At 38.9% G+C, this 19,618-nt stretch overlaps 1 protein-coding gene across 4 annotated transcripts in view; it reads left to right on the top strand.

The window, feature by feature from the left end:
- Positions 1-19,618, top strand: part of ahctf1 (AT hook containing transcription factor 1) — a 113,961-nt gene that overhangs the window by 39,840 nt on the left and 54,503 nt on the right. For all 4 annotated transcript variants that reach the window (XM_055639293.1, XM_055639295.1, XM_055639292.1 and 1 more), the window contains exons 5-14: positions 2,494-2,701; positions 2,936-3,052; positions 3,634-3,718; positions 5,147-5,297; positions 9,258-9,390; positions 11,325-11,506; positions 12,416-12,477; positions 14,163-14,291; positions 16,794-16,884; positions 18,243-18,332. In XM_055639293.1, the coding sequence (XP_055495268.1) occupies positions 2,494-2,701; positions 2,936-3,052; positions 3,634-3,718; positions 5,147-5,297; positions 9,258-9,390; positions 11,325-11,506; positions 12,416-12,477; positions 14,163-14,291; positions 16,794-16,884; positions 18,243-18,332 (1,248 nt within the window). The remainder of the gene's footprint in view (positions 1-2,493; positions 2,702-2,935; positions 3,053-3,633; positions 3,719-5,146; positions 5,298-9,257; positions 9,391-11,324; positions 11,507-12,415; positions 12,478-14,162; positions 14,292-16,793; positions 16,885-18,242; positions 18,333-19,618) is intronic.

Raw genomic sequence — 19,618 nt, 5'->3', positions numbered from 1 at the left:
ATTTGGAAAAATGGGCTGAAATATGGCAGATGGAGTTTAATGCTGATAAATGTGAGGTGCTACACCTTGGCAGGACAAATCAAAATAGGACGTACATGGTAAATGGTAGGGAATTGAAGAATACAGTTGAACAGAGGGATCTGGGTATAACCGTGCATAGTTCCTTGAAGGTGGAATCTCATATAGATAGGGTGGTAAAGAAAGCTTTTGGTATGCTAGCCTTTATAAATCAGAGCATTGAGTATAGAAGCTGGGATGTAATGTTAAAATTGTACAGGGCATTGGTGAGACCAAATCTGGAGTATGGGGTACAATTTTGGTCGCCAAATTATAGGAAGGATGTCAACAAAATAGAGAGAGTACAGAGGAGATTTACTAGAATGTTGCCTGGGTTTCAACAACTAAGTTACAGAGATAGGTTGAATAAGTTAGGTCTTTATTCTCTGGAGCGCAGAAGGTTAAGGGGGGACCTGATAGAGGTCTTTAAAATGATGAGAGGGATAGACAGAGTTGATGTGGACAAGCTTTTCCCTTTGAGAATAGGGAAGATTCAAACAAGAGGACATGACTTCAGAATTAAGGGACAGAAGTTTAGGGGTAATATGAGGGGGAACTTCTTTACGCAGAGAGTGGTGGCGGTGTGGAATGAGCTCCCAGTGGAAGTGGTGGAGGCAGGTTCATTGGTATCATTTAAAAATAAATTGGATAGGCATATGGATGAGAAGGGAATGGAGGGTTATGGTACGAGTGCAGACAGGTGGGACTAAGGGGAAAAAAATGTGTTTGGCATGGACTTGTAGGGCCGAGATGGCCTGTTTCTGTGCTGTAATTGTTATATGGTTTGTTATATGGTTTGATCAGAACTGAATAGTCTTTCTTCGGTATCATTCCAAATCCTATGACTGGCACACCTGTTTGTTTTCATTCCAATAGAAAACTGTTGTAATGGCAATTCTCTTGAATAAGTACTCTTTCAATATATTTAGCAATATTGTTTTCCAGTCTTGGAGAGAATTTTGAAGTTTGGATAGACAGGTGGTGATTATGGATAGTCAGTCAAACATCAGCCAGTGTTGAGCATGGAAGTTGGAAGGTCATGTTGCAGTTGTATAAGATGTTGGTGAGGCCAAATTTAGAGTATTGTGTTCAGTTCTGGGCACTGTGTTATAGGAAAGATGTCGAGCTGGAGAGGGTCTGAGCTATAGGGAGAGGTTGAGTGGGCTAAGACTCTATTCCTTGGAGCGCAGGAGGGTGAGGGGTGATTTTATAGAGGTGTATGAAATCATGAGAGTAATAGATCGGGTAGATGCGCAGAGTCTCTTGCCATGAGTAGGTGAACCGAGGACATAGGTTGAAGGTGAAGGGGAAAATATTTGATAGGTATCTGAGTGGTAACCTTTTCACACAAAGGGTGGTAGGTGTATGGAACAAGCTGCCAGGGGAGAAAGTTGAGGCTGGGATTTTCCCAATGTTTAAGAAACAGTTAGATAAGTACATGGATAGGACACATTTGGAAGGATAGAGACCAAACGCAAGCAGGTTGGACTAGTGTAGTTGTGACATGTTGGCCTGTGTGGGCAAGTTGGGCTTGAGATTCTTAAGTGGTTATGTACATGGGAACAGGGTTTTAATCAGCTGTGGAAGTGGGCTGAAGAATAGCTAATGGAGCTCATTGCAGATAAGTGTGAAGTATGCCTTCGTGGGAAATCAAACCAGGGCATGACCTTCACAGTGAATAATATGCTCTTGGGGAGTGTGTGGAGCAGAGGGATTGAGGAGTACGAGTACACAGTTCCCTGAAAGTGTCATCACAGGTAGATAGGATGGTAAAGAAGGCTTTTAGTATATTGCCCTTTTTGGTCACCTTGCTATAGGAAGAATGTCATTAAGCTGGAAAGAGTACAGAGAAGATTTACGAGGATGTTTCCAGGACTCGACGGGGTTAACCAAATGGAGAGATTGGGCAGGCTAGGACTTTATTCCTTGGAGCGCATGAGTCTAAGTGATGATCTTATAGGGGTGTATAAAATTGTGAGAGGAATAGGGTGAATGTATACAGTCCTTTACCCAGGGTAAGAGAATCAAAAAGTGATGGACATCCGTTTGAGGTGGGAGGGGAAACATTTAATGGGGACCCGAGGGGCAACATTTTCATTCAGAGGGTTGTGGGTATATGGAATGTCATGCCAGAGAAGGTGGTTGAGGCAGGAACAATAACACATTTAAAAGAGACGGGTACTAGGGTTGGAAAGATTTAGTGATATGTGGGCAAATGGGACAAGTTTAGATGGGGCATGGACGAGTTGGGCTGAAGGGCCCGCTTCGATGCTGTAGGACTCTGAATTTATTGTCTCTAAACAGGTACTATAAATTTTTGAATGCAGTCTTCTGTGTGGGCTGTTCCTGCATTTAGTTTTTTTTTTTGTTTAATTTCTGCTTTCTTAAATTATTTACTTAAAAATATTATCACTTATGTTCTAATTAATGTTTCAGACCTCGAAGTGGTCAATGGATCCCCTGCTGAAATCCCACGTATGAGGGAAAATGTGATGAGGGAAGGGCGACACCTCTGTTTCCAGTTGCAGAATCCATCGGGGATAGCAGCCACTGCAGTGAGATATGTCCTCAGAACAAATCATCTTGTTGTTGGCTTTGCAAATGGCTATGTTCAACTCTGGAACTTGAAGACGCTGAAACAGGAGTAAGTAATGGGAAGTAGATATTTGGCTTAATTACTTTGTACAATCTCTTCCAACCAATTAACAACACTTCCAGAAGATTCCGAGGTTTCTCACAGATTCCCTGTAATTTACCATGTTTAATTTCAATTTGAAGTTCGGGAGGAGGGGGGGATTCTGAAATTTGGAAATTTTGTATGTTTTGTTGTTTTTTTTTTATGTAGAAGATTTGATAGAAACCCTTTATTTGATAACAGATATTGCTCCCAGTTAGAAGGAGGGAATGTGCCTGTCTATGCATTCACCTTTCAAGAACCTGAAAACGATCCTAGGAATTGCTGCTATCTTTGGGCTGTGCAATCTGCTCAAGATGGGTGAGTATCTGCTCATAATAATGAAAGAAAATGCAGTTCATTATGTGCAGTGTGGCTGTTGGAAGAGCACATTTTATATGAGCACTCTATATCTAGAGCATCATGTCCAGGTTAATTATTTGAAAGTTAGCACCATATGTATGAAGTTCTTTAATACTCTTCTGTAAAGTCCATGATGGCTCTAACTGCAGGAGACTACCTTTTTGCTTCATTGAAAAAGCCTTCTACATTTATGCTGTCAAAAAAAAGTGAGATTTTAATTTGCCTTGAATTAGCTAAAATTATCTTTTGTGGAAATTTACTATGAAAACATTGTTCAATTAAAGGGACAATTACAACAATAGAGACTAAATATCACATTAGTCTGTACAGTAAAAATTATATCAGAAACAAATAGTAACTTTGGTTGAATTCCTTTATTTATATTTCAGAAGGAAAGGCCTTTTTTGTTCATTTTATATCAATTTATATCAGCTTGTGCAGTTCAGGGTTTATAATGTGCTGAGGGAGCTTTTTGTGATGAAAAAGGGTCGAAAGCCATGACGGTGTGAATTATTTTAGTGTGTTTTTTGTTTTTTTAGTGAAGGAGATGTGGTAAGCCTGCACCTGCTGCAGTTGGCATTTGGTGACCGGAAGTGTTTAACTTCAGGACAGATCCTCTATGAGGTACTGACGTTTTCTTTCAGCAATTAAACCATATGTTTAGGTGCATGTTCCAAAATAATCCAATTAATACTGAACAAACGATGACAGTGCAAGTCTGAATGATGACAAAAACATTAAGAAAGAAATATTGGCTGCTAATGTTTTAAACTCTTTATATTTCCTAGAATTAAAAACAAAACAAAGTATATCCAGTTGGTGGTTGCTTTTAACTTACAAATGAATGGATATGCTAATTAATCTTGCACATCTGTGACTATGACTATCTGCCATATCTCTGTGTTACATTGTGGAGTATATTCACATTTGTATCTAATTTATAGATATGTCATGCATTTAGTCATTTAAAGGAAGTGAAATAGAACAGTGTATAGCCTTATTGGGACTGTGAAGTATTTTAAATCATCATGCAAGCAGGAAACTTACAGTTTGCAATACTGCACCTATTTCTAAATGTAAGTTTTACCGTAAGAACCAATTATGGACATAATAATTTAATATACAGACTACGATATAAAACTAAAACAAGTGGAATATGTTAAATCAAACTAACATGAAGTCTGACCTTGAGACTTCATGGTTATGTTATAACCATATAACAATTACAGCACGGAAACAGGCCATCTCGACCCTTCTAGTCCGTGCGAACACGTATTCTCCCCTAGTCCCATACACCTGCGTTCAGACCATAACCCTCCATACCTTTCCCATCCATATAACTATCCAATTTATTTTTAAATGATAAAAACGAACCTGCCTCCACCACCTTCACTGGAAGCTCATTCCACACAGCCACCACTCTGAGTAAAGAAGTTCCCCCTCATGTTACCCCTAAACTTCTGTCCCTTAATTCTCAAGTCATGTCCCCTTGTTTGAATCTTCCCTACTCTCAGTGGGAAAAGCTTATCCACGTCAACTCTGTCTATCCCTCTCATCATTTTAAAGACCTCTATCAAGTCCCCCCCCTTAACCTTCTGCGCTCCAAAGAATAAAGCCATAACTTGTTCAACCTTTCTCTGTAACTTAGTTGCTGAAAACCCAGGCAACATTCTAGTAAATCTCCTCTGTACTCTCTCTATTTTGTTGACATCCTTCCTATAATTAGGCGACCAAAATTGTACACCATACTCCCGAATTGGCCTCACCAATGCCTTGTACAATTTTAACATTACATCCCAACTTCTATACTTAATGCTCTGATTTATAAAGGCCAGCACACAAAAAGCTTTCTTTACCACCCCATCTACATGAGATTCTACTTACAGGGAACTGTGCACAGTTATTCCCAGATCCCTCTGTTCACCTGCATTCTTCTTATCACGAAGGATCATCTGTGGTTCAAGTGTATCACCTACCTTGGAAGTTAAGGGAAGTGGTGGAAATCTACAATTTATACTTGAATTTCTAAATGGTCTTTTTGTTGCCTTGAAGGGATTGGAATATTGTGAAGAGCGTTATACGCAAGATCTTACCTATGAAGTATTATCTTCAAGAACACGGAATACCAATGCTCGGCTGCTGGGCTGCCAGACTTTAGAGAAATTTCGGAATCATGCTGATAGAGAAGAAAGCGTGGCTGAGGGTTAGTTTAAAATGTTACATACATGGATGTCAAATCAATTTAGATAACTTTTCTGCAAAACTTTTTGTCACTGCCTGCCTTTGTGGAAATATTAGTTAGTTTAGGTGTTCAAAGTTAGCTTGATTAAGATTTTGTGGAATTTGTTATGTAGATTAAGTTATCTGTTAAAGATACACAAAAAAGCTGGAGAAACTCAGCAGGTGCAGCAGCATCTATGGAGCGAAGGAAATAGGCAACGTTTCGGGCCGAAACCCTTCTTCAGTCTGAAGAAGGGTTTCGGCCCAAAACGTTGCCTATTTCCTTCGCTCCATAGATGCTGCTGCACCCGCTGAGTTTCTCCAGCTTTTTTGTGTACCTTCGATTTTCCAGCATCTGCAGTTCCTTCTTAAACAAGTTATCTGTTAATATGTGTAAATAGTTGTCACATAAGAATTTCATTTTTCAAAATGTGTTCTGATTTCAACTGGTATATTTAAGCTAGAGAATGTTGAGGTTTGTTATAAATTCTTCCATTACTATAGATTTTGGACTGTTGTTAGTCAAATTTGCACTTCATTAACATAATCCATTTGACTTTCCACTTGTCACAGTTGGAATATGCTTCCAATCCATTCTTCATTAAAACTTGAGCAAAGGTGTTTTATGAAGATTTTGATGGTAGGAGCAACCAGATACCAAAGTTGGGAAGCACTCAGCCATATTCCTAATGAAATTGCATGTTTAGGCCTTTACATCTTCCCAGACAATCTCCCTCTCAGCTATGCTTTAAATCTACATGAACTTCTTCATGGAAACCTGAATTACATTTGCAGTTTCAATTATATCATTGGAGTTCAATGTGTAGATTTGTTGTAGTACAGGCTCTCCCCTTATGTAATAGGCGACTTGGATAGGAAACATCATCTATCCATATTCTTCAGAAATGTTGCCTGACCTGCTGAGTTACTCCAGCATTTTGGCATCTGCAGTTCTTTGTTTCTACCAAGTATTAAGGCAATGCAGACGTGTAAAATCTGACTTGCATAAGGGTTTACGGAGCGTACCCCTTGTGTAATTTGGAGAGTGTCTAGTTTGTGAGGTTTGACTGGGTGATTAAGCCAATTGTGGCAGTTCCAGGGAATGTAGGTTTCATGTTTTATAACTGCTCATTTGCATCATTTTGTTTTGCTAATCATTTAAAAGATTATCGTAGTGTGCTGACATTCAACTTGGGTGAATGGTGCGGGAAGCCTGTCCTCTGGGGTTGCCCAGAATTCATCTGGGAGAGGCTCGAGGAGTAGCAGAACTCTGAACTGTCAGCATTTTTTTTTCTTCTTAAATTAAGTGGCACTGACACTGATAAATTTTTCCCCTAATGTAGATGCCTGTAATCAGAGGGCATGTTCAATTTACAATGTTGAGAGTATTTGAGGTAATTGTTTTGCACCTAGATGATGGTTGGAATGTGGAAGACATTGCCTGAGGGTGTAGTGGAGGCAGCTGATCTCACGTTTGAGTTGAGTGCTTAAGATGTATGGCATGGACGGCTGCAAGCCAACTGCTGGAAATGGTGTTTAATCAGATTGATACCTGATGGATAGCAAGGACACAATGGAAGGACATTCTTGCTATTGAGGGAGTGCAGCGTAGGTTCCCCAGGTTAATTCCCAGGACAGTCATATGTTGATAGAATGGAGCGACTGGGCTTGTATACACTGGAATTTAGAAGGATGAGAGGGAATCTTATTGAAACATATAAGATTATTAAGGGATTGGACACGCTAGAGGCAGGAAACATGTTCCCAATATTGGGGAAGTCCAGAACCAGGGGCCACAGTTTAAGAATAAGGGGTAGGCCATTTAGAACGGAGATGAGGAAAAACATATTCACCCAAAGAGATGTGATTCTATTGAATTCTCTGCCTCCGAATGCAGTGGAGGCCAATTCTCTGGATGCTTTCAAGAGGGAGTTAGATAGAGCTCTCAAAGATGGCGGAGTCAAGGGATATGGGGAGAAGGTCGGAACGGGGTACTGATTGTGGATGATCAGCCATGATCACAGTGAATGGCAGTGCTGGCTCGAAGGGCCGAATGGCCTACTCCTGCACCTATTGTCTATTGACCGAAAGCACTCTTTCAATACTGTAGGACTGTCTGAAGAAATGCCGCAAATAAAATTATACAATATAACCACAGCTATTAATGAACAAGATGTTACAAGAAACTGCTGAAGATTATGATGTAATATACTACAAAATATTGTCCATTTATATCATTGCTTTTGTGTGTACCTTGGACGGCTTTCATCCTAAATATGAATTCTGCTTGTATGTATTTCTCTATGAATTCCATGAACCCAATTTACTTTAACATAACTTGAAGGATTCCATCCCTAACATAACTTTAAGGACTCCATCCCCATCCCCGCTCTGTTTGCTGCAGTCTTGCAATATGTCCTATAACTTTAGTTGTTATTACTTACTCTTTAATGCCAGATTAATTTGAACATAACTCGCAGTAGTGATTACTTGGAGGAACATCTTCCTTTGTTCACAGGGGATTAAACCAGTCTGCAACATCCTGCAAGTTCCTAAAGTTTGGCTAGGACCTTTTATTATCAAGATACCAAAATCACACCCATGAAAATTTGATTTGCACAATCATAATTTCTTCCATCTGACTTTTGACACTGTTTGATACTGAAATGTTTGATCAATCATTAGCACAACAAAAAAATGCTTTGGAGATAAATCTGAGGATATCGGTTGATGAGTAGTTCTCCATTTTGACTCTTTCAAAGGGTATTGGTGACAAAATAGATGTACTTATGCCATATTTTTGTGTTAACTTGGAAATCTTGTAAGAAAGTCACAGCACTTGAGCTCATAGAGGAAGACAGTCGAACTCCCAACTGCATCCTTTTTGTGTTTGCATTACAGAAGAACTTAAAAATAATAGTAATATAGTATAGAAACAGGCCTTTTGGCCCAACTTGCCCATGCATGCACACTCTAAACCTTTTCTATTCATTCCTATAACTAAGTTCATTACTTAATTCCCTAATTGTTGAAGGCCAGTATGTCAAACACTGCCTTTCCCACCCTATCTACATTTCAGGGAACTGTACCTCTACTCCTAAGTCCCCTTGCACCACAACAGTTCCCAAGACCCAACCATTCACCGTAAAGGTCCCACCCTGCTTTTACATCTAAAATGCAACACCTAACTGAATTAAACTCCATTAGCCATTCATTGGCGCACTTGCCCAGCTGATCAAGACGCCGCTGTAATTATTAATAACCATAATAATTGTCTATGATACCAACTTTGGCGTCACCTGCAAACCTGCTAATTGTTTGTATATCCTCATCCAAATCCTTGATATTCACGACAGACAGCATCAATTCCTAAGGCGCATCACTAATTATTGGCCTCTAGTCCAAAAGACAACTCTCCGTCACCACACTTTGCCACGTCATTTCTCGACCCAGTTCGCTGTCTCCCTGGATCCTATACGATATAATCTTAGTTTAGTTTAGCGTAGTTTACTATTGTCATGTCTACCGACGTACAGTGAGAAGATTTTGTTTGCGTGCTATAATACAATCAAGCCGTGCGCAAATAAAGGATCAAGGGCACAACATTAATGGAAAGATATAACATTGAAATCCATTAAAGTCCGATTAAAGATAGTTCAAAGGTCTCCAGTGAGGTAGATGGGAATGAGAACAACACACTAGCTCATGAGAGTAGCATTCGGGTGCCTGATAATAGCTGGGAAGAAACATCCTGTTTCTGGAGAAATGTGTGTTCAAACTTCTGTACCTCCTGTCTGATCGAAGAGGGAGTGTGGGTTATGTTCACAACTCTGTGATTTTTTTTTTTTTGTGGTCTTGAATGCAGCTTAACTAATTGATTTTAATGTGTTGGTTTCGTGCTGAAGTCTTAGCAAAAAGCTTAATTTGATCATTTTGCTTACAGCTACCTCGCCGGACACCAGTGTATCTGTTTTCAGTTGGCAGGTGAATACATATGGGCAACGCAAGCCATCTACTTATCTGGGCATTTTTGACATTAATCGTTGGTATCATGCACAGATGCCTGATTCACTAAGGTAAGAGATCTATACTTTATTGTTTTTAAAGTGTAGTGAATATAGTCACAAATTATGATACTAGGACAGCTGAAGAGCTCATAACTTTGAAATTTGCCCTTGAATATGGAGATAAAGGTTTGGAAGATATACTGTATGGTGTGGTTTTAATATTGAATATTAAGTGTACATTATCAGTTGGAAACTTTTCACACCTTTAGATCTGGGCAACTGCAGATTCATTTCATAATTGGTTTAAAATGGCATTTTACAACATTCTAATAACATAGCTGATTAGATTCACCAATAAATGTTACTGAAACATAGAAAATAGGTGCAGGAGTAGGCCATTTGGCCCTTCCATTTAGTATGATCATGGCTGATCATCCAAGTCGGTATCCTGTACCTGCCTTCTCTCCATACCCCCTGATCCCTTTAGCCACAAGGGCCACATCTAACTCCCTCTTAAATATAGCCAATGAACTGGCCTCAACTGCCTTCTGTGACAGAAAATTCCACAGATTCACCACTCTGTATGAAAAATGTTTTTCTCATCTCGGTCCTAAAAGACTTCCCCCTGTGATGCCGCAGGCCCCCCCCCCGCAATCCCAACGTTCCCTTGGTCTAGTATACTTATAAAATTCTGATCTTGGATGTGTGTGTATTTAGTTGTGTGTTCATCTGCGTTTCACATCTCCTCGAAAACATGACACGCTAACGGTGAGCTTTTTACATATTCTGATAGATTTACGCCATGATGCCGCTTCTGAAAATTTGATGCTTTATTTCCCGAGTTATTTATGAAAATGTTCACAAACGTGCAGAAACTTGGAAAAAATAACTTTTTCCCTGTGCTTAGCCCTGCTTGCAACATTGTTGCTTTCCAAGTACCCTGAGTTCTGCTCGCCCTAGCAAGTGCAAATGCATTTTTTTTAAAGTTTAAAAACGAGGGAGGCTGAACTGAGCAGCCCCTGCGCAGGGCTATGGGCCAGTGCTGGAATAAGGGGAACGGCTTGCGTTGGTGGACCAGGCCTCCCGTGTGACGGGGACCCAACAGGTCCCAGTTGGTCTAGTCCCTTTAAAAGTTTAGTCTAGCTGGTTAATGCCTAATTACCTGCTTAATCAACAGCAAAGTGATGGAGTCATGGATGGTGCAATCAAATGGTTACCAATAACCCATCCATCGATTCTCAGACTGGACATTGTCATACCTAATTGGCTCCAGATGCTCCAGTGCAGCAAACATGAACTTAAAGATCCCAATTCTAGAAGTGAAATGGTGACTGCCTTTGACGTGAAGATCGCATTTGACTGAGTTGCATCAAGGACCCCTGATGAAATAAATCAGTTTGCATGTCTCTCAAAGAAAGTTTGTTGTGATTGTTAGTAGTCAAACATGCCAGAAGTAAGAACATCATCACAGGAGTCCACGGGGTAGTGATCTTTTCTACAACTCATTGCTCTTCTTATAATGATATCACAGAAAGGACAGTGATGATGCTGGTTTTGGGGCAGTATGGCATTTATCCTCCTCAAGCTGTGACGACTGTTAGCAAGATCTGGTTAATATGCAGAAGGTTAAGAATTTAAATATTCCAGGCTGGGTTAAGAAATTTTCCAATAACATTAGAGCTTTATGTTTTTACAAGTGCTGAAATGTTTTGGATTGCAATGTTTAAAAATAATCAAATCAAATATTAAAGTATATATTTCATAGTGTTATTGTAATAATGCTGCATATGGAAATCAAAAATATAAATTGTCATGTTTCGTAAGTTCAGTGGTTAGGGTAAATCCAGTTTCCAAATAAGTAATGATTTAACTTGTCAACTAAATTCTGCAATGCATATTTTTTTTTTTGTAAAGGCTTCGGTGAAGAGATAAAGCAATGGCATTGTACTTTGCCTCCATATCTCTTGGTTCTGGTTTTCATTTTCATGATTTCTTATTTCTAGAGCGGGTGAGAAGCTTGGTAACTGCCCGTATTTTGCATTATGGTCCCTTGATGCTGTGGTGAACATGACCTTCCCATATTATCTGCTGGATGTCATCGTACATGAAAGAAGCCTTAGCCGGGGAGTTCCTCCTTCTTATCCTCCACCAGAGCAATTTTTTAATCCTAGTACATACAATTTTGGTGAGTGCACTGTACAATAACAACTGATCATAATGCAGAAGCATTCTTGTGAATAAAATGTGAGTTGAAATGTAAGTTGATTAATTGCTGACATTGAATGCAGAGGTAATTATTCAGGGAATAATTCAGGATTCAGATTCCCAGCGTGTGAAATTATCCTGCCAAACCATAGATTTCAACTGAAAAATAAAAGTCTGTCAATGCTAAAAGTTTCAATAGGATGGGAAAACGCTAGATATACTCAGCTGGCTAGGCTGTAACTGCAGATCAATGCTTGGTCAGTTTTTGAAAAAATTAACTGACTTTCACTAAGAAACAGTAGGGATACTATTATTGCCCATTCACAACAAAACTAGCTTACATGGTTTATGTTTGTGTCGTAACTGAGTATATGTGTTGGAAATTACATAAAACGTCACACCTATTCCTTTTCTCCAGAGATGTTATCTGACCTGCTGAGTTACTCCAGCTTTTTGTGTCTATCTTCGGTTTAAACCAGCATCTGCAGCTCCTTCACATACGTTATCTCATTGCTTATGGAATCGCATGTCATTAACAACATTTTTGTTATTTTGCAATTTATTGATAAGCCTCATATTTATGATCTCTTGCATCGGATTTGTATTCTATTTCTTTTGATTATCGGAAAATATCTTTTCAGCTGCCGAAGTCTTAAGCTTGAGGATTTCTCTCTGACAACTCTCGGTTCTCCGATCGCTATTGAATATTAAAATGTGAATGGCTTAAACTGAAATTATGAGGGGGATTTTAAATAATCCATCTTGTTATGTTTACGTGGCAGAAAATGAACCAAAAATAAACATGGCAGGGCAAATTTATGTTGAAGATACTATAGATAAATCAAAATTACATTTTCAATGGTGTAAATAATTTTCTCTACTTTTATAGATGCAACTTGTTTGCTAAATACTGGAGTTGTTCATATAACTGGTTCTGGTTTTCAAAAAGAGGTGAGTTTTAATGAACATTTCCTCATAGTAATGTAGCAGTGGGTTAATATTTTACCTTGAGGTAATGGGGATGAAAAAGTTACAACCCTAATTGTCATTTTAAAAGGGTTAAATTGAGACTTAAGATGATCAAATGTTCCTTAATTGAGTTTTAATCAGTCTCGTAGGTCCTCATAATTTAATCCTTTTATGCCTGTTTTAAATATTTTTTTTAATTTGTCTTTAGTTACTACTATTTATATATGCAATATTATATGTTCAATATTTTGTGGTTTGATTTAACTAGTCAGTCCTTTGGAATGAAGATGTGATTGGAGTGTAACTTTAATTTGCAGAAAGGTTTTTGCCCCATCTAATTCATACGTTATATTTAACAACAATGTAGCTGATCCCTGTCTCCTACCTCAGTCCACAGGCTAACTAATTATTTCCTTCCATTTACGTATTCCATTCCTTTTTGAATCCAGCAATTTAACCAGCTGAACCACAGTCCCAGCACATGTTAGATTCCATATGAAATATATGTATATATCTTTCAAGTTTTACCTTGTCACTAACTTTGTTTCGTTTTGCCTATCACCACTCTATCCCTTGGTTCTTGACCAAGGTTTCTACCCGAATTCTACAATAACAATAAACCTTCATGTGAGAACAGATGTCCCTTCTCCGAGACCCAGTCCATCCAACTAGTAGCTGAACCACTTCCTCAAGAATTGGCATTTGTGTGCAAGGAAGCTAATACTGTCCCTTTGGCACTTTTTCTAGCCATGTTATATGTGCTATCCACCAATTTCAATGATCACTTATGTGGCATAGGGAATGTTGAGGTTCTGCTCTTTATCTTCTTTTCCTATTTCAAAATCTGCCTGCAGGGCCTCGTCCCTTCTGTTTATATCATTTGAACCATCAAGACCTCCCCCTCACCTCTCCCCTAGCAGTTTTATAAACACTTAATGATATTTTTGGTGCCTTAATTAGTAAACTCGATTGACTCGAATGTATTAATTCTTATCATATAATTCATTTAGCTTGATCCTAGCTTTATATATTTTACTTCTCCCACTTGCTCAAATAAAGCCTATAAAGCAATACAGTTGTGTAGCTAGTAGAGCTACTGTCGCATAGGGTCCAATCCTGACTCCCAATCTGCTGAGTTTGCATGTTCTTCCTGTGACCACATAACTCTCTGGGTGCTTCAGCTTTGTCCTCAAGATGTGTTGCTTGCTAGATTAATTGGCTGCTTTAAACTGTGCCTAGTCTGTAGATCATTGGTAGAGTATGGGGTCTGTTGATGGGAATATTGGTTGCAGAAAAAAATAATGGGCAATGTAAGCTAGTAGAGACACAATGAACATAATATCCCCCTATGTTATAAGGACATAGGAAATATGGTATAATTTGCTTGGGTTACTCTTTGGCATCTAGGATTTTACTTAAATCCCTGATTCTGGACATTTGTGAATGTAATATACTGATAGTAGTTACTTTGCTTATATAACTGCTACCGAACAGATTCTGAAATGTGTTTGTAATTTTGTCATCATTCACAATAGTCAACAATCCATGGTCTTTCAGGTCTTTGAGGAAATTAGAATTCAGAGCTCTCCTATTAAAATAATCTATGGGGTTAATATGTTTACTTTGATAATAGTTTATTGAAGGATTTTTGATGACATATTTTCTAGACATTGAATTATTTGAAGAAAGTCGGCCCTTTTCTTAGTGAAGCTATACCGGATGGTTACAGTCGTTGCCTGATGGCTGGGCTTTTGTCTCCAAGACTAGCAGATGTACAGCCTTCTTGCCTGTCACAAGTAAGTACAGAGTGAGAGTCGTTTACATTGTTTTAATTTGTACAAATGAACACCAAAGAAAAGATAAATACTGTTTTTTTGCATTTGAGCTCTTGTGGTGAAATGCTTACCTGAGACAGTATAGATTTCATTCTGTGAACATTTTTATCATTGATTTGTGGAATTATGTGTAATACATCCTTGAATATAACATAATATATTAAGGTGTATAAAATCATAAGGGGAATAAATAGGATGAATGCAGTCATTTTCCCATGGTAGGGAAATCAAGAACCAGAGGGCACAGGTTTATGGTCCAGGGAAAGTTTTGTATTAACCTGAGAGCCAATATTTTCACACATTTAGTGGTGGGTATATGGAACGAGCTGGCAGAGAAGTAGTTGAGGCGGGTGTTAAAGTTCAATTACTTATCACAGACAAGTCAAACACCAAGTATGGCAAGATTCTTTTATTTGCTTGCGGGTGTGTGCTGTAAGCTATATACCTTAGCTTCCATGTCGCACACACCTTGAGCAAAGAAAAGTTAGTACAGGTATAGTCATTTCTTATCAATAAACACACCTAAAATTTTCCCATACTGTTTTTTTTCTGCTGGGAAAAAACTCTACTTGAAAGATGACTGCTTTCTGTTCTTTCAGTAAATTTCAATTTACGAACCAAACTTGACCAAATTTAACTCCTTTTCACAGGTACAATGGCAATATAAAATACATTTGCGCAGGTACATAGATAGGAAATGGTTTGACTAGTTCCATTTGCCCAAATGTGGGCAAATGGAACTAGTTTAGATGGGGCATCTTAGTCAGCATGGGAGAGTTGGGCCAAAGGCCAAATAATGATATTAACATTCAAAATCAACTGCTGAACTGCTATAGTCAGATTTATTTTTCATCATGTAACTTAAAGGTAGTGGACTGATTTATTGAATGTGTTTCCTTCTGTGAAAAACTAAATGGTGATCTTTGTTTTCTCTTATTCAATAACGACGTTCTCTTTTATAGGATTTTCAGTGTAGTAAGATGCTTTCAGAGAGCTCTCAAACAAAATGGGGATATTAAGACAATTGAGAATATGTTTAGAGCATTATAAGTAGGGAAGCGCCTAAAGGAGGTAGAGAAATTAAGGGTACCCTGTTAGTCGAGGCAGATTTGACATGTGCATAACTGAAAATTTCATTGCATGATGTTTTTAATAAATAGCTTTGTACCAAACAAATGGTTGTGTTTCTATTAAATGTTTAGTTGCAGAATCTGTATGTATTCTTTGATTTGACTGCCTCTTCACATTTAGAGTCTCAAATAATGCCATGGATGTTCACATCTGTAAATGAACAAAGTTCTATGTAATGTTTTTTAAACAAAATATAAGCTTTTTGGAAACAGATTTTGAACGGATAAACCTATTGAGCAGCAAACTTGTTGAGTACATTATTGTTGAGCTTTAGTGACGAGAATGAATCTGCTATTTTGTGTCATTTCTGTCAGATGACTTAAAGCATGAACATTTAATCAGTAATAATTGAATAATTAAGGCCCAGATTGTTTTCCAACTCAATGTTATTATCTTTTGCAACTACTCTATAGCTTGATTGTTTGAGAAGAGGTGTTTGTTTTTTTTCCCCTCAGTAAGGTTTTTGAAGAAATTAGGTAAATAGAGGAACATTTATCAATTTTTTCCAATTTAACAAATGTTTGTTAACTTTCTGATTTGCCTCGTGGACACCGGGGTTTAAGTTGGATAGGTTTCTTAAATTCGGTAATGGGTTTGGATGTTGACATTACTGGAAGTTAATTAGTGCCTTTCAAATACGAGTAGTACGTTTGTAGAACTGCTTGCTCTAAGCTCGGGGAACTTAGGTTTGACCCTGTCTTCCTTTGCTGAATGTGTTGAGTTTGCATATTCTCTTAGTAATCATACAGACTTTTCACTGAGTTCTCTGATTTCCTCTCATCCCAAAGACTGGCAGGTTGATATGCTGCTTTAAATTGTTCCTATTATGTAGGCGAGTTGTGGGATGTTGTTGGGAAGGTGGGGAGAATAAAATGTGATTTGTGTAAATAGGTACTTGATGTTTGGTGTTGCCTTTGAGCTAAAGGGCCTGTTTATGTGCTGTGGGACGCTGACTCTAGCTAAACCATGCAATGTCTGGCATCCTTTTTGACCATAAAATGTATTTGGTTCATTTTGATTTGGTCTGCATTTCATGTGAAATTCACATAGAGTCCTATAAAAGTACAACATGTAATGGATCTGTTGGCCCACTGAGTTCACATCAGGCATCCATTTATACTTCCTATACTAATTTTCGTTTATCATCCCTTCTTCCCCCTCCCCCCCCCAAGATTCTACCACTCCTCCACACAATCTACAGTGGCCAATTAGCCTACTAAACTGTATGTCTTTGAGATGCTGGTGCACGCTTTTGACTACTGAGCCAGTGATTTAAAATTGAAGCGGTGTTTGGAGTTCAAATGTAATTGTAATATCAATTCTCTCTTTCAGGAGGAAAAGCTTGAAGCTATTTTGTCAGCAGCTGTGGAATCTAGTTCTTTGGGTTTAATAACCGGATGCATCAAACAATGGACGACAGAAGGTAAGCCATCAAAGTGTTTAAAACAAAATTAGCTTAGTTCTTTTTAAATATTTGAATTTTACTTTGAGTTGAATGGTCTTGTAATTGAATGTAGTGAGTATGGGTAGAATTGAAAGTGAATGTTTAATATATGACTATCAACTGTTGTTTCCATTTGCAGCTTTGTATTCTGGCCACCTAAATAATGTGATTTGAAAATTGATTGATCTGGGGATAATTGAACTTAAGAGGCTGAATGGCTTGCTGTTGTTGTAGAGTGTGAATATGTTATGTGTTAGGATACTAAGTTAGATAAAGCAAGTGAAATTGATTTAGAACCCTGTATCCTGGGAAAAAGACTGCGCATTCACTCTATCGTAATAAAAATGTCCCAGCCTACCCAACCTCTTCCTATAACTCAATTCTGCAAGCCAAGATAACGTAGTGGAGAATCTCTTCTGCACCCTTCCCTATTTAATGACATCCTTCCTGTAGCTGAGTGCCCAGAACTGCAAAAAGTACTCCAAGTCAGGGTGTCACCCTGACTTGTACAGTTGCATCATTAGTCCATCAATCAATCATTAATACTTAATGATTTATCCAAATTTGTTTTAGTCTGCAGAAAATTATTATATCGGGCAGGCAGATTGCATGAATTACCTATTGTTGCCATTATCTCATTCGAGTATCGATGCTTCATATTGGCCTAGTCATGAAATGTTAATCTTGTGAGGAAAATAATTAGGAAAAGAATATTCTTGTCAGCAAGAGTTATTGGATAGTTGTCTGGCGCTTTCATGTCTTCTATCTTCCACATATTAACCCGACCTAAAATAGCACTCGCACAATATAATTATGTAAATAGACAATAAAATAAAAGCTAAAGAATGCAACTCTTACTCAACTATACGTGTACGTGCTAAGAAATAAATTGTGAACTTTTGCACCCAATCTTTAAGTTTCATTTAGCATCATTAAACTTAGTACATTGCCATAACTGTTCAAAGGTTAAAAAAAAGATGGGATGTTTTACTTTGCGAACAACTGAGTATAGTTTGAAGAACGTGTTACCAATAAAAGTTCATTAAACTCGCTCATCTGAAGTTGCACTTATTGATCCCTGCATGAATCTCCTAAATTGATCTCATTAGTTATTAATTCCCTTCCTATTCAGTAATTTGAGCAGAGAGCAGCTGAAATACCAATAGATATTTTCACACAATTTGACATTACATTTTTTGCAATTCATTGAACTAAACTATTTTAAGCATACTGAAAAACCTTTTTAGCTTGTGCACAATTTTTTAACTGTGTTTAATGTGTGATTTTTGTTATGTATTGTGATTTTTTTTTTTTTTTTTTTAACTCTTCATTGCAAGAACAACCCAGGTCAGCTGCCAGTCTGCGTTTTGTGCTTGAGTGGACCTGGAAAAAAATAACTCGTACAAAAGAGGAACTGGACAACATCTGTAAGTCCACAGCTAATAAACATAATTTTATTTACTTCCTGTACTTGGCCTTTCCCACTTGGTAGGCGGCGCGACTCTCGTCAGCAGCGGCCTCTGCAGCCCGTCCGCGTTTTTATTATTTTTGTCTATGTTTTTATGTATTTTTTTGGGGGTGTGGGTGTGTGTGTGGGGGGGGGGGAGGGAGGGGATAACTTTTAAATCTCTCCCTGCACGGGAGACCCGACCTTTTCTTTGTCGGGTCTCCGTTGTCGTTGGGGCTGCAACGTGGAGCGGCCTCCAACAGGAGAAGACAGGGGGCTCTGGTACCGACGACTCCCCTCACCGTCGCGGAGCGGGTGGAGCGCTGCTGCTGCTGCTGCTGCTGCTGCTGCGGCCTGACCTCCGGAGATTCGGAGGCTGCAACTGCGGGTCTGGCGGACGGTGGCACCGGGAGCCCACGGGTCCCTGGAGGGAGACCGCTTTTCAGGGCTCTCGCAACGGCGACTTCTCCCGCCCGAGTTGCGGGGTCGAAGAGCTCCTGGAGCGGGGCTTGACATCACCGCCCCGGCGCGGCTTGGAATGGCCGCGGGACTCTGCGAGCGCACGCCGGGGGCTCTAACAACAAGACCCGGTGTGCGACCTCGCACCACCCGGCGTGGCTTTAATGGCCGCGGGACAATCGCCATCACCAGCCGGGGGCTTTGACTTTGACTCTGACATCGGGAGGGGGGGGGGGGGGGGGGGAGTGCAGTGGAGAGATAAGTTTTTTTGGCCTTCCATCACAGCGATGTGATGGATGTTTATGTAAATTATGTTGTGTCTTGGGTCTATTTGTTTGTAATGTATGGCTGCAGAAACGGCATTTCGTTTGGACCTCAAGGGGTCCAAATGACAATTAAATTGAATCTTGAATCTTGAAACCTCCTGTGGTGCAGATGCAGCAAATCAGATCTTGTATTTCTAGAATGCTTAGCTTTTCAACTGAAGATCAATTCGCACCTATGAGAATATCTTTTGGTATTTTTTAGTCTTGGGGTTGCACTTTAATGTTCTATCTCATCAATAGATTTATACTATTATTGGAAGAAAATAATTTCATTTCTCAGTATGTTTATCCCTAAACAGTTAATCATCCAAGTTGCTTTGTATGCTATACCCTTAACCGCTTTTTAAAATCACTTTGGGGGTAAAAATTGATTTACAGTGAGTAATAGTCCTGGATGTGACACCTAGAGCACAAGTTATGTGAGGAGGTTGAAGTAGAGTGTCCAAGATATCTTCTATCTCTAAATTATAGGGGCTTTAAT

The sequence above is a fragment of the Leucoraja erinacea genome, chromosome 8 (assembly GCF_028641065.1).
Source record: "Leucoraja erinacea ecotype New England chromosome 8, Leri_hhj_1, whole genome shotgun sequence".
Lineage (NCBI taxonomy): Eukaryota > Metazoa > Chordata > Chondrichthyes > Rajiformes > Rajidae > Leucoraja > Leucoraja erinaceus.
The sequence above is the reverse complement of the archived record's forward strand: the minus strand, read 5'-3'. Positions and strand labels throughout refer to the sequence as shown.